General features: G+C 40.0%; 1 protein-coding gene across 2 annotated transcripts in view; it reads right to left on the bottom strand.

Annotated features, from left to right (window-relative positions):
• Nucleotides 1-13,862, bottom strand: part of celsr3 (cadherin, EGF LAG seven-pass G-type receptor 3) — a 143,429-nt gene that overhangs the window by 63,516 nt on the left and 66,051 nt on the right. For both annotated transcript variants that reach the window (XM_088331916.1, XM_088331918.1), the window contains 7 exons: nt 13,394-13,551; nt 9,491-9,654; nt 7,561-7,686; nt 5,819-5,988; nt 5,545-5,730; nt 3,388-3,498; nt 1,067-1,235 (listed from right to left, as the gene is read on the bottom strand). In XM_088331916.1, coding sequence (XP_088188042.1) covers nt 1,067-1,235; nt 3,388-3,498; nt 5,545-5,730; nt 5,819-5,988; nt 7,561-7,686; nt 9,491-9,654; nt 13,394-13,551 — 1,084 coding nt within the window. The remainder of the gene's footprint in view (nt 1-1,066; nt 1,236-3,387; nt 3,499-5,544; nt 5,731-5,818; nt 5,989-7,560; nt 7,687-9,490; nt 9,655-13,393; nt 13,552-13,862) is intronic.

The raw sequence follows: 13,862 nt of genomic DNA, 5'->3' as shown, positions 1-13,862 counted from the left end.
TGCAATACGTCTTCCGTTGCCTACGTGCACACACTGACACACATACAATTCTTTTGCTCCACCATTTTTGCTCTCGGCTAATGCTCTCATTTTCCAAACTTATCTTTGGTTCACAACTATCGTCAAACTTTCTTCTCCCTCATACTTATATTGACCACAATCCATCTGGTCTACTTAAGTTCGTTATGGTCAAAAACATCCGGTAAGACAGTAGATGGGGGGGCGTCTAATCCGAGGGCCACATGGTAGAAAAAACAATTTCATGGAGACCGGACTAGTAAATTATGGAATAAAAAATGTGCCGTAACTAGCAGGCTGTAGGTCTTTTTGGAGGCTCACAATTCATTTATGACTCAGGGATGCAAGATTTGATTATATAACGATCATTGAGGGGTTTATATATTCTGTCACACATAGTACTATTCTCTCATACACACATTACTATGCCCGCTTAAACATACCACAAGACTCTCATACACACACTACGACACTCTCTCTTACACGTACTACTATACTTTCTCACACATTTACAATACTAGAAGCAAGTTTGTCATCAAACTGTACAACATATACATAGATCAGTGTGCATTGCCATGGTTACCAAAAGTTAGATGTGAAAAACCCCTATACAGTAGTAATAACAATTTTAACGATGTGTAGGAAAGAATATTGGTGTCTGCGAAAATACTGAGTGAGTGAGTAAGAGAGTGAATGAGTGAATGAGTGGGTGAGTGTCTATAGAAGCGGGTGTGTGTGGGAGTATGGTAGTGTGTGTGTGAGACAGTTTATAGTAATGTGCATGTTGGGAGTATAGTAGTATGTATGTGAGAATATAGTAGTACGTGAGTGAAAGTGTAGAGGTGTGTGTGTGCATGAGAGTATAATAGTATATGTGTGAGAGTATATTAGTATGTGTGTGAAAGCATAGTTATAGTAGTATAGTAGTGTATGAGAGACTATAGTCATGTGTTTGCATGGGTATGACTGTGTAGGAGAGTTTATTTGTCCATATGTATGATGTATGAAGTATGATTTACATCTCAAAGGGACTCTCAGAGACACTTACCAGCTTCACACTCGCACGTATGCCGCTCCCATTGGTCGGAACAACGGCTGTGGGCGGGACAAGCAGATGAGATGCAAGGGTTGCCCACGCTGCAGCCAATTTCCACTTTGACGGATCTGGAGGGGCGCGGTAGAGAGGGGGAGTCCGGTCTGACTCCTAAGCGAACACCCTACAAACAGTTTGATTGCCGTTTATTTTTTCAAAATGAACAAATAATCTCCTCATGAGCAGGATAATTTGTATATCTCGTTCGGTGCTTCTCGAATGGGAGGACGCAAAGCTCCGTCAGGGAGGGACGCGTTAGATCACCAGATCGAATAGAGCAGGGGTTGGAAATCTATGGCACGCGTGCCAGCAGTGGCACGCCAGCGGCTTAACAAGTGGTACGCAAGCGCACGGCCAAATAATAATTATTTTTTTTTAAAGTGCATTTACCTGAAATTTAGGCATCTTCAGTTGCGCGCCATGTTATGTAAAAGATTTACGTTAGGCTTAACGTGGGTTTTTCAATGTGAGTTTGCACGGCACCTCGCAGAGAGAGAGATAGAGAAAGAGAGACTCAGCCAACGAAATACACACGCGCGATAAATGAACGAATCATGACGGCTCCTCGAGCGAAAAGATATCGCTCTCTCCAGTCAGCATGGACAGATGACTGGGGCTTTGTGCAAAAAATGACCGCGCTTTTTTGTGCATTATGCCCCGAGAACGTTGAGCCTCGTGCATCAAGTGTTAAACGTCATTACAAGACGAAACATGAACATGAATTAAACGCAGAGAAATTAATACGCGCTGGGTCCAGATACGGCAAACAAACACAGACCCTAAAAACCTTTGACGCTACTAAAAACACCACCACTGAAGCTATCTAATAAATTGCTCACTAAATAGCAAAGCACGCAAAACCATTTACTGATGGCGAATATTTTAAAGAAGCGTGTGAGTGCGTATGTGCGTGCGCGCGCGTGCCTTCTGCCTTGCTGCAGCTATCTCAAGTTTTGATGTTTTCTGCAACAAGATATCATTGATGAATGGTATAGTAACTGACCATATTACGTTTTTTGATTGTAGTCTATAGTGGATGAAGAATGGTTGATTCTGGTTAATTCTTGTGGTAAAAATTTGAAGTCAGAATGGCTACAGGCCTTTCCACGTGTTGTTCACATTCATATTTTAGTTAATTGATTCACAAGAATAGTGGAATTTTTTCTTTCCAAAAATTTAGGCCATTATTCAGTATTTTTGCACTCTTCAGACGAGGAACTGTAATAGTCATCCATATCAGTAGGTGGCAGTAGATTGTCATATACTTTTTCTATACTAATTATCTGCTCAAGAGGTAGCTCAGTACACTTAATAACTTAAATAAATGTGTTTAAGAAACGGTTTAAGATTGTACTGTAAAAAATAAAATCATAAAGCACATCATTCTTTTTTATACTAAATCTATACTATTAAGTATGATTTTCTTCTTTTTATACACTAAGTATCTGCTTATGAGGTAGTACAGTGAAATATTTGACATAACTTCATTTTCAAACATTTTCGACGGACGGTGTGCCACGGAACTTTTTTATAAATAAAAGTGTACCTTAATTCAAAAAGGGTTGAAAAACTCTGAGTTATATGATTAAAATGTCTATCCATGTTGTATACTTGGACTGGTGTAAAATGACAGCTCTGTTGGATATTAAAAAAAAATGTTGTGCAAGTCATTAATCTTGGTGTGGCACACTGATTTACAAGGAAATTTGAAAGTGGCACTCCGCACCGAAAAGGTTGCTGACCCCTGGAATAGAGTAACTAGTTAAATTGTTTAGTTTATTATTTTGGCCAGACATGCAACCAGCATGGCAAGAAAAAATCCAATGTTTTCTCTTTTAAGTCCGTAAGAAGAAGTCAAAGGATCGGGCTCATAGCTCAAACTGCTTGTGTAACAAGCAAACTTTCCCAATATGAAATAGTTAAAAAGGAATTGGTGCGCTCCAATCCTCTCAAAAGTATCCAAGTGAACGCTAAATAACTATAAAACACATAGCAATTACACATAAAAATACAGTAATAATATTAATAACATGATATTAACTAAATAAGATGCAAGTTTATTATGAGCTCTTCTCATGTTGAGAGTATCGCTGTAATAAATGTGCGTAAGCGGCACGGACGTGCACGTTGGTCCATATTTACATTGTGATCAGATGTGTACTTAAAACAATTTTATATAAAAATGATAACATTTATGGTTGGAGCGCACGAGAGGATTTCTTCTTTCAAAGGGGACCATGACAGACAAGATTTGAGAAACACTGATCAGATCTCACCTGTATGCACCCTCTGATCCCATTCTGGACCTCTCCTGAGCCCAACACTCCTCCCACATGCAAATGTTTCACCTTCAATCCATGAATCTCATTTCCAACTATCGCCGTTCCCTAATGGAGAGGGAAGACGGCGACAGGTTAAAATGTGACAGAAACTGGCAAAAATCTTCACGAAAATACAATTCTCACAAAGATGCGATTGAAAAGAGCTGTTTCACCTTGTAAAATAGCTAAGTCCTTGGAAATAAGATATCAAGGATGTCAATTCCCTCATATCTTTCAGATTTAATTTCCCCCTATGTTCCGGCCCGAAGCCGCCGCTCTGAAAATTCTGGTCTGCTAGTGATTCCAAGAGCCAAGATGATATCCGCAGGTTGGAGAGCATTCTCCATTCGGGCCCCGGTGCTTTGGAGTGCTCTTTCACCTGAGATTAGATCTGCAACCTCAGTTCTCTAGTTTATAAATGACCTATATTTATCGTTGACAATATCTGTGTATTATTTGTTATTGCAACATCCGTTGGAGCCTGGTCATCCTGGAAGGGGGATTACCTCATGTGCGGTCCCTTCTCAAGGTTTCTTCATTTTCCTCATGTTGAGGTTTTTCCTTGCCCTCATGTCGGATTTGTAAAAAAAAGTCTATGGTTTGCAATAATCCGTGGTCTGTGCAGCCCTTTGAGACTCATTGTGATTAATGGCGTCACAAATAAACATGACTTGACTTGACTTAAAGTCTTAACAAAAACAAGACTATTCAGAATGAATAGTCCTCAATACTTGTGCGATTGAAAGAGCAAATACTGTAATTGTAGATGGGGCGGATTAAAACGTTAGCATTTGTACATGAGGTCAAAGCAGACTAAACAATTGAGTTGACAACAACAAAAAACAATCAACAGTTAAACAAAATCAATGCATCGGTGCAGGGCCACGGTTCAAAAGATGACAGTGTATTATGTAGTCGCTGTGAACATTAAACATCAAGCATTAAATATAAATCAATACATTTCTATTTGGAGTGTCAGTCCAGCAGTACGAATTTATGTTTTGCCGACAGTCACTGCCAAACAATTTCAAAAGAAATCCAAGTCTAATTAAGTCTAATTAAGTCCTCATTTCAGACTTCATCACCAAAGGTTGTGATATTCAAGCATGTAAAAAATGGTGTTGTTTCTAGAATCAGCTAGAAAAAAAAAGTTAAGAGACGATTTAAAAGTGAGCTTTTGAAAGTGCCAATTTATCTCTCTTATAAATTGCATCATTATGACCAGTGTTGTTAATATTTCTTTGTAATATGCGGCCATCTCTCTCAAACAAAACTTTTGATAATTAGTAGTGAGTAAAATCAAGGACTATTAATACTGGTTAATCCATAAGTACTTACAGTATATTAATGTGATTCTGTTTTTTTTTCTTCCTTGTAGTTTTAATTTTATTCTCTGCAATTTAATCAAATATTGATTGATGTAATGGAAAGTCAATGTTTCTCAGGGGTTAGACCTTAAACTGAGACAACCTGATTGTCGGGAGACCAAGACGATCAACAGGCGAAATGAAATTCCGGTCGGGCCTAAAATGTCAATCGTGAGGCATGCTGCTTGCCTACTTCTCTCGAGTTCTCACAGATAAATTGTGAAATTTCGAGTTTGCCGCGGGGTCAGTATCTCAAATCAAGTTGAGTGGTCGGGCTCGGGCTGATCGGGCTTTCCTGGCTCAGGAGGGATTTTTTTTTAAGCCCAATCTTACATTTTAAGTTTGTTTAAAATATACTATGCAAATAAAGGAAACTAGTTAAATTGTTTAGTTTATTATCTTGGCCAGACTTACAACTAGCGTGGCAACAAAAATCCAATGTTTGCTCTTTTAAGTGCATGAGAAGTAGTTTAAGGTTCGTGCTCATAGCTCAAACTGCTTATGTAACAAGCAAACTTTCCCAAAATGAAGCGGTCACGAGCTGTGAGATGTCATGAGCAATGAGCGCTCTCAAGCGGTCTCTGGTGGTAGCCTCTGGGACTGCACATGAACTGAATTTTCCTTCAAATAGCAAGATTTTTTTGCGAATGAAACCAGTACATAGAAATTCTCTTGTTGCTCGGTTAAAGCGGTACCACTGTGTTCAAGTAACTGTGAATCGGTTTGTCGGCTTCACGTCTCTTACTTGATAAAGTCCAAAGTCAAGGCGTATTGTGGCAACATAGCGGGTTTCACGGCCACTACGAACATCCCGTAGCTCTAGCTGGAGGTCGTGCCATCGTCCGTCAGCCACCTGAACCTGATCCAGCCTCAGCCTCACCGGTCTGGTAGAACCCCGCGTCACAGAAAAAACCAGCTGACCATTTGTCACCTAGAAAAGGTTGGCACACATCAGTAAAAACAACACCGTCACCAAGGAAACATGAGGAACCGGAAACATGAATGATGCGTTTCATAACCTGGAAAAGCAGGCTGGTGTACTGGCCGGCTTGAGCCTGAAGCAGTGTCCCGTTTCGGGCCCGGGTTCGAAAGACCAGGCCAAGGTACCAGGGTGTGGAGATGGTCACGTCGTTCTTCAGATCCCACCAGAGGGCACTGTTTCCCAGGAAGCGATGGGGGTGTGACATCACTAAGGAAAGGATGAGATGGTCAGAGGAATCTCTGAGGACAGCAATGGTTATGAGTCAGAAGATGAGTCACTGAACTGGAGAAGAAATGTAACTTAGGTGACAATTGACATTACAGTGTGTGAGGATGTACACAGCTGAGTTTTGGGAAGGCCACATTTGTGAATGTTTGAAAGCCATGTTTGAAGAGGACTCGAGCCTTCAGCGCTGTCAGTAGCAGCATAATTCAAACAGAATAAAGATAATAGAAATTGACACCGGAAATAACTCGTAGTTCTGTGATCAAAGAGACTCACATGAGTGCTGAATTGATAAACAATAAGATATAAGCTATAACTGTCACCTAGTAAAATAATTTTTCGGACTATAAGGGTCACCTGAGAACCCCAGATTCGCCAGAAATGTACAGGTGTGCCTTAAAATCCATTATGCCCTATTGGTCAGAAGCTATGGTAAACAAAATTGGAAGTTCATAATAACAATGAAAATATACTGGTAAGTTTATAGTAGTTATAAAGAGAAGACATAAATGGATTTTGAATTTGCAAGAAGAACAGGAGATAACTGTACAAAAAACCCTTACCATTCCAAATTCCAAATCTGTTTTTAAAGCCTTTTCTCTTTATTAAATCTCTAATAGGTGTGGAAAATCAAAGAACAACAATATTATTGGCCAATAGTGAAAATGATGTTGTCAGTGCAAAATAGTGAAAACAATGAACAACATAGAGGAATAATGGTCAAAAAAAAAACAATTGGCATCCTGTACAATTTCCTTTGCAGGAGTCCAATATTAGAAAGAGAAAAAACTAATACAGTAACCATTTAGAAATGTATTTTTTCGAACAAGTATTCATAATAATAGTTTATGTTCTATGAAATTAGTTTCCATTCATTTCTGATGTTTTCCATAACAGCATTTACCCATGCGCCTTATAGTCTGGTGCGCCTTATATATGAAAAGATTTCTCAAAAAAGACTATTTAGAAGGTGTGGCTTATAATCAGGTGTGCCTTATAGTGCATTAAATACTTTATATTACTCGCTCATGAACAAATTATGTGTTGGCCGACATTTATGTTAAACTTGGAAAAAAAAAGCAAGGGTCACATCCAATGCAGGAGTGACTAATCAGGAAGAACGGGAGATTTCCAAAAGGGCCGGCTCATGTCAAGGTGGAGTTTGGGCTGGCTGGATAAGAAAAAAAATATTCGAACATGTATCCGTCACTTGCACGATCTAAACTTACTCATGCATTTCTTCTCTAGTCACCACATTCACGCAACCTTAACATCGAAGCATACACCTAATTTTAAGATGGTTTGGCTCACCACCACTCTTCTTTTCTGTAGCTGTAAAATTAACACATAACAGTGCAAGTAATATGAGTAAGGTGAGATTGAGGTCAAAAGGGTGCTAGGTGGGGACGAAAAAGCCAGGAAAATTAAAAGAAACATGGTAAAAGAAGGACTGTTAACATTTATTCCATTTATTTTTTAATATACAAGATTGTAGACGCTTAAGAACCACATACTATCCCTTAACAAAGTAGATTAATAAATATCGTTTCTCACCATGGCTGCAGTCTTTCCCACCATACCCAAGAGGACAGTCACATGAAAAGGTTTCCCAGCTGACTCGGCAAGTTCCTCCATTTTGACAGGGATTTGATTTGCAGAAAGGAAGTTTGGCACTGCAACCTGTCATAGACATAGGTAAGCATCTCAAGGCAGGGTGTTACTCCAAAAAATAGAATATTTGCAAAACCTGTGGATGTTCAAAATTAATAAATAAAACAAATGTCGTCAACTGCCTTTAAACACTTTGAATTGGTATTGGAAAAACAGACAGAAGAATGCTATTCTCCAACGACAAATTTTTACCCGTTAGCATACCTCCACAGCAGTCATTGAGCTTAACAAAGATGTCGTAGGTTAGATTCCCGGCTCCTCCGGGGTAAATGTCGAAATGCCCTTGGGCAAGAGACTGAACCCATAAAGCCTTGGATAAGCTGTGATTGTGTGTGTGTGAACGGGTAAGTGTGAAATATATTTGAAAGCGCTTTTGGAGGTCTTAAGTGACTTGAAAAGCGCTATATAAATGCAGTCCATTTACCATTTAAGATAAATCAATACATTCAATTTTTTAATCGTATTTATTATTACTACATACCTTACAACAATTCGTCTGAGGAAAATAATCGATAAGATCATTTTTTTGGGGATGTCGAAAAATACTTGGACATTTCTATAAGTTAGATTTTGTATTGTGCACCTTTTTCGGAGTTCAGGACATTAATGTAGTGCTTCTTTCCTCCGCTACCGGTATGTGGCGCTGTGAGAGCTCACCCAGCATCCACCCCGAAGAAGAAATCCGCTTCCTCTTCCTAGTTCGTGTGTAATCATTCTATACTGTATCTCCAGCATGCTAAGAACTTTGACATTTTCATTTTTTATCATGTTGTGCATCCATTCAATAGGGTTGGTGTAAAGTGTAAAGAAGAGGCGAGCTGTTTGTTTTGAAACGAAGGTGGAATAAGAAAGCTTGATGCGGTTGAGAAAATGGTTGGATCGCTTTTTTTCGGCCGATCTCTAACATGGAGGAGGACCTCTGGATGCGCATCTACCAAAAGTAAGTTAAACTCAACTTTGTAGAGCATACTATTTTATGAAATGTTTATTCTTAGTACAAAACAATACAGGCTACCTATACAAGCTTTAAACATACCTATATAGACCTTAAACATAAATTCTATATAAAATATAGCACTGGAGCAACTTATGAACATATTCAACTTACCAACGATCGTCCTGAATCTCGTTCTTAAGTTGGGCAGTGTCTGTATACATACCCTCGTATTTCATTCGCCCGATGATCATTTTAATTTATGTACGCCGTATAACAATTTTAATACTGTAAAAATGAAATTAAAGAAACTTGTTTTTCTTTCCACCCTCATCTCATTATGCCCATGTTGGCTCTAATCCAGATTGTTTCAGCCAATGGTAGCAGGCGACAAATGTTATCCTATAATAGTATAAACAACACTAAATTTACTGCAAGTCGGGGAAAGAACTGAAGGAAGTCTTTGTCTTGTTTTTTTGGTGAATTAAAGGAACTTGTATACACAATTCATCGTTGTTTTTATTCTACCAACTCAGACTTGCTGTGAGGTGCAGATTTGTGTTTTCAAGGTTTATTATTGCTTCATCATTATCATTAATAAGGGGAGCAATTAGCTTAGGTTGACGGGTGTGTGACTAGTGTACTCTTCAAGTCAATTCCCTCGGTAGTGGAGTTAGATACATGAAATATGCAAAAATGCAGTTGCCAAAATACAATTCATTAATGCCTTGCTGCTCTAACTGTTTCAAAAGAGAGGCCCCTTACTCAGTTCAAGTCTGTGTTCGTGCTCACAACTGCTTCACCCGCCTTATTTCAGATTTTCACGTTATCAAAATAGTGCTTCTAAAGTTAGCTATGCTTTGATAGCATTTTTTTTACCTGGCAGCGTTCCGTTGTTAGCGATAAACCCGGCCAGGTCCAGGGGCTTGTTGTCAATGTGCAGTTCCTTCATGCAGCCGATAAACTCTCTGGTGCCAAAAGGGAAGTTGTCTGGAACGTTGGGAACCCCACCCAGGAACAATGGGCCGGTCAGGTCAAGAGACCTTATAAATAAAGAGATATGAATTAAGTGGGATAAGTAAAATGCATTTTCTAAAAAAAAAAAGAAGTAATAGTTTGGTACTTTGTCTGGTTTGGTATAAAAATATCCCATATTGCTGGAGGAGGGGAGAGCATGCGTTTTTGTTGGACGGCTTTTTGAAGTGCTGTCCACCTAAAAGTGAACTGCCCTTTGTGACGGCGATCCATGATCCCCAGTCCCACATTGTTGCGATCGGGGACTGGCAGAAGTCACTTCTGTCGAGAGGCTTGCCATTCTGACTTGCGTAAAAAGAAATGCACAATTGTGGCCGCAAACCATTATCTCCGGTCTCAGTGTATTTTTTGAGGGGTTCAGCCCACTGAAGCAAGTCATTGTGTCGCGCCTAAAATTAAATGCACCGTTTTGGCCGTGATACATTATCGACTATTGCTGTGACTGAGGGCCGAGAGACAAAATTTGTGTCAAGCGTAGCCGTTTTGGTTTTTTTGCTTCAAATTAAGAGAACTTGTGGGAGCGCAATCCATTATCTTCGGTCGACAATCGAGTGGGGGCTGGCAGAGCTTATGTTAAGAAATGTGGGAGAGGGGCTATTTACTAGATTTTCACACATCGCGGTGGGTTCTGGTCCCTATTAACCATGATGAATGAGCGATCAGTATCGCATAATATAAGTACATTTTTATGAAGGACTCAGATGTTAATGGTTCTATTAAAAAAGGTGAAAGATTAAAAAGATGAGGCAAAAAAGAGAATGAGATATTGAACATGAGTGACGTTAAATATAACATGGATTATGAAACTGACAAAGCTAATTCCAGAAAACAACCACATCAACGAACTGAGGTGGTTGAAGAAGGGAAAGAAAAAAAGAAAGAAAGAAAAGGAAAGGCAGAGAAAGAGAGAAATTAAAGAAATAAAGAGACCGAATGAGAGAAAGAAAGAGCGAGAGTGAAAAAGCGAGCGTGATAGAGAGAAATAGAGAGAAAGCAAGAAAGAGACAAAAAGAAGCGAGTGAAAAAAAGAGTAGGTGAGAGACAGAGAGTAAGGGAAAAAAGAGTGATAGAACAAAAGAAAGAGAGAGGGAAAGAAAAGAAAGAACGAGAAAGAGAGTGAGTGAGAAAGAGAGAAAGAATGAAATAGATCAAGGAAGGGATATAAAGAGAGGGAGAGAGAGAGATATATATATTTAGACATTTGGAGGAAAAAAGAGCGAATGAGAGCGAGAGAAAGAGAGAGGGTAAAGAAATAAAGACAGGGAAAGAAAAAAAGAGAAAAAAGGGAATATGTGAGAGCGAGAGAGAGAAGAGAAAGATAAAAAAACAAAGAAAAAGGTAAAAAAAAGAAAAGTAAATGAGTAAATTAATGAAAAAAATAAACGTTTAAAATCATAAATAAGCACATATTGAAGCATAAAATACCAAATAGGATGACAAGAGGCCACTAGGGAGGTAAAAACGAATAAACAGATTAGGTTTGTGTGACAGCAGCTATCAAGAGGGTACACGTGAAGCTCTGAAAGAAAAGACAGAAGGTGAGCTCAGAGAGTTGAGGGGGTTGGTGGGCGGACGTAACGTTAGATTAAAGTGAGACTTCTGAGTGCTGCCACTGTCATGTTCTCGCCCTCAGGTGTCATTTTACTTTCTTTCTTCCTGAAAACTGGCTCGGGTAAAACCCCGTAAATGAAAGGTAGAAGAATTCAAGGCACTGTTATACAAATGCAAAATATTTTTTCAGACAAATATTTCAACCAAGGTATTTCTGCCAAGTAGCTGCTGAAACATGCTATGGACAAGCTATCTTAATCCATCAATGCATTCTCTTCCGCTTGTCCGGGATCCATTTGAAAGGGCAGCAGACACAGAAGTTAAGACCAGACCACCGCAAACCCAGCCATTTTTTCTCCAGCACATCCAGCAGAATCCCAAGGTGTAATAAAGAACCAGCGCATCCCCTCATTTCTGCAAGTTTTTCTTTTTACACTGGGTGTCGTGTATGACACCACAACAGTCCCCAGACCAACCAGGAGAAGTAGTCTCTCCAGCATCTCATGAGTGGTCCTCATCATGGACTACTGCCCGTGGGACATAACACTACCAAATGCCCGAGCCACCTCAACTTGCTACTCTCAACTCAGAAAAACAGCATGTTGACATTAAGTCCAACAAGAAAACAGAGATTCTCGCCCTATATTAGGGCCCGGTCACACAGCCTTTTGCGTCTGTATCGCGGGTAAAATTTTTCGATTTTTTTTTTGCCCGTGGTTGCCCGCAGTAGAAAATGCGCAAAATTGGCCAACCCGCTGTTCATCCGTGGTATGCCCGCAAAACAGATGCCGGCGACTGTTCCAGTTCCTCATCGCGTCAGTCCACGTCCTTTCCGCGTGTGGACCACGGGTATAAAAGCTGCCGAGCCTGGCTGTAGAAATCATAACCGCTCAAGACAGTCCCGTGAAGATCAAGATTTCAAGCTATGGCACCGAAGAAGAAGCCAATATGTTATCATTGTAATAGTTTTTCATTTTTATTTTATTATCTTGTTATGAAATAAAAAGAAATGTCAAGAAATAAAAATGGATCAAGACGAGGTCACTACGGTGACGGGGATCCATGTTCACCCCTTGACGTCTCGAGCACAACTGACGTGTGCTCGGCAAATCGCGCTGTATATACGCGGAGAAAAGCGTTCGACCGTCACACGCGTTACACACGCTAATTCACGTGATAAAACCGCGATACAGGCGCAGAACAAACGTGCTATGACCGTGCTCCACCCGCGATTACCCGTTAAAATTTCGCGTCTTATCCGCGTGTAACCACGCCCTGGCCGCGGCCGTAGCACGTCCTAGCACGTTCGCACCGCGTCTTTACCTCGTGTGTACCACGTGTGCCGCCCGCGGTTACCCGTGGTCTAAAGTTTTGAGCAGCGCAAAACTTTTTCGCGCGGCCTACGGCGTGTGAATTTCTTGCCGCGTGTAAAGCACGGCTGTATCTCGTCTGTATCGCGATCTCAACGCGTCCAACAGCGTCTGCTTCACGGGCAGAAATTTCTGGCCGTGATTCAGCCTCGATACGCCCGTGAAAGGCTGTGTGACCGGGCCCTGAAAGGAAGAGCCCAAAAATCCTTTTGGCTTTTCTCCAACCTTACATGACACAACCGATAAGCCACAACACTATACTGACTTTTCGCATATCTGTCCCAAAATATAGAAAAAAATCTAAAAAATTCTGGCTTTAAATCTCAGCTCAAATTTAACCGTGACTGTAAACGTTTCATCGCAATAAATAACATTTTAATTCACACATGTTTAATTTGAGTACTGTTCCAAATAACACTGAAGCGGTTTAAGCAGTTATAAGCTAGTTTTCGGAAAAAACATAAGTGGTGATTATAATAATGTGACCATAAGAGCCACAAATGTTTGGTGACAATACCTGTGCCACTAGACTCTTGTATTAAAGATTTGAGATGTAAGAAGACATCCCTGAAGGAAATAGAGATGCCATACAAAAAGGGTAATAAAATCAGATTAGAAAGATACAGATAATCACGATGGAGTATGCAGTCAAAAGTGAACTGTCTCGTGAAAGGCGACTTCAAATCATAATTTCAGGCTTTTGTACCTTTTGGAGCTCCAGTAGTATAGAATTCAAAAATTATAAATTCAAATGCTTTAAATGCATAATTGATTTCACTTCTTTGAGAACAAATAGTATTTTTGTATGAAATAAAAACATACTTACTTCTTGCTGCTGGTCTGTTTGCCTTGAGCAGCGCAGCTATAATTTCCAAGCTGGGTGCCGAAGCGGAGTGACAAGGCGGTATCGCAGTCGTCAATACTCACTACCGCAATCTTCTCATCGGACGGACCCTGAGCCTCACCGCTCATGCTGAGCTTTGGCTGAAACACAAATGAGAAAAATCCAAAGATTGCAAGAGGGTTGTTTTTTTTCACGAGTTAGAAAGTTGTGGTAGAACAAAGGGTTTTGGTTTCAAGACACAACGAGATCACGTAAAGAATCTACTTTATCAAGAGAAAATGTTAGGTCTTTGAGAACTGCTATGTAGCTCATCTGGAACTTGCAAAATCATGTTGCTCAAACATCATGTACCAGACAGGACTTAACTGAAACTCAGTGAGGTGCATTCAGGAGAGGCAGGTCAGACAGTGCCTCATCTGTTATCATGGCTCAACATGAAAACTATATTAAT

The sequence above is a fragment of the Urocampus carinirostris genome, chromosome 3 (assembly GCF_059441175.1).
Source record: "Urocampus carinirostris isolate Australia breed hairy pipefish chromosome 3, RoL_Ucar_1.0, whole genome shotgun sequence".
Lineage (NCBI taxonomy): Eukaryota > Metazoa > Chordata > Actinopteri > Syngnathiformes > Syngnathidae > Urocampus > Urocampus carinirostris.
The sequence above is the reverse complement of the archived record's forward strand: the minus strand, read 5'-3'. Positions and strand labels throughout refer to the sequence as shown.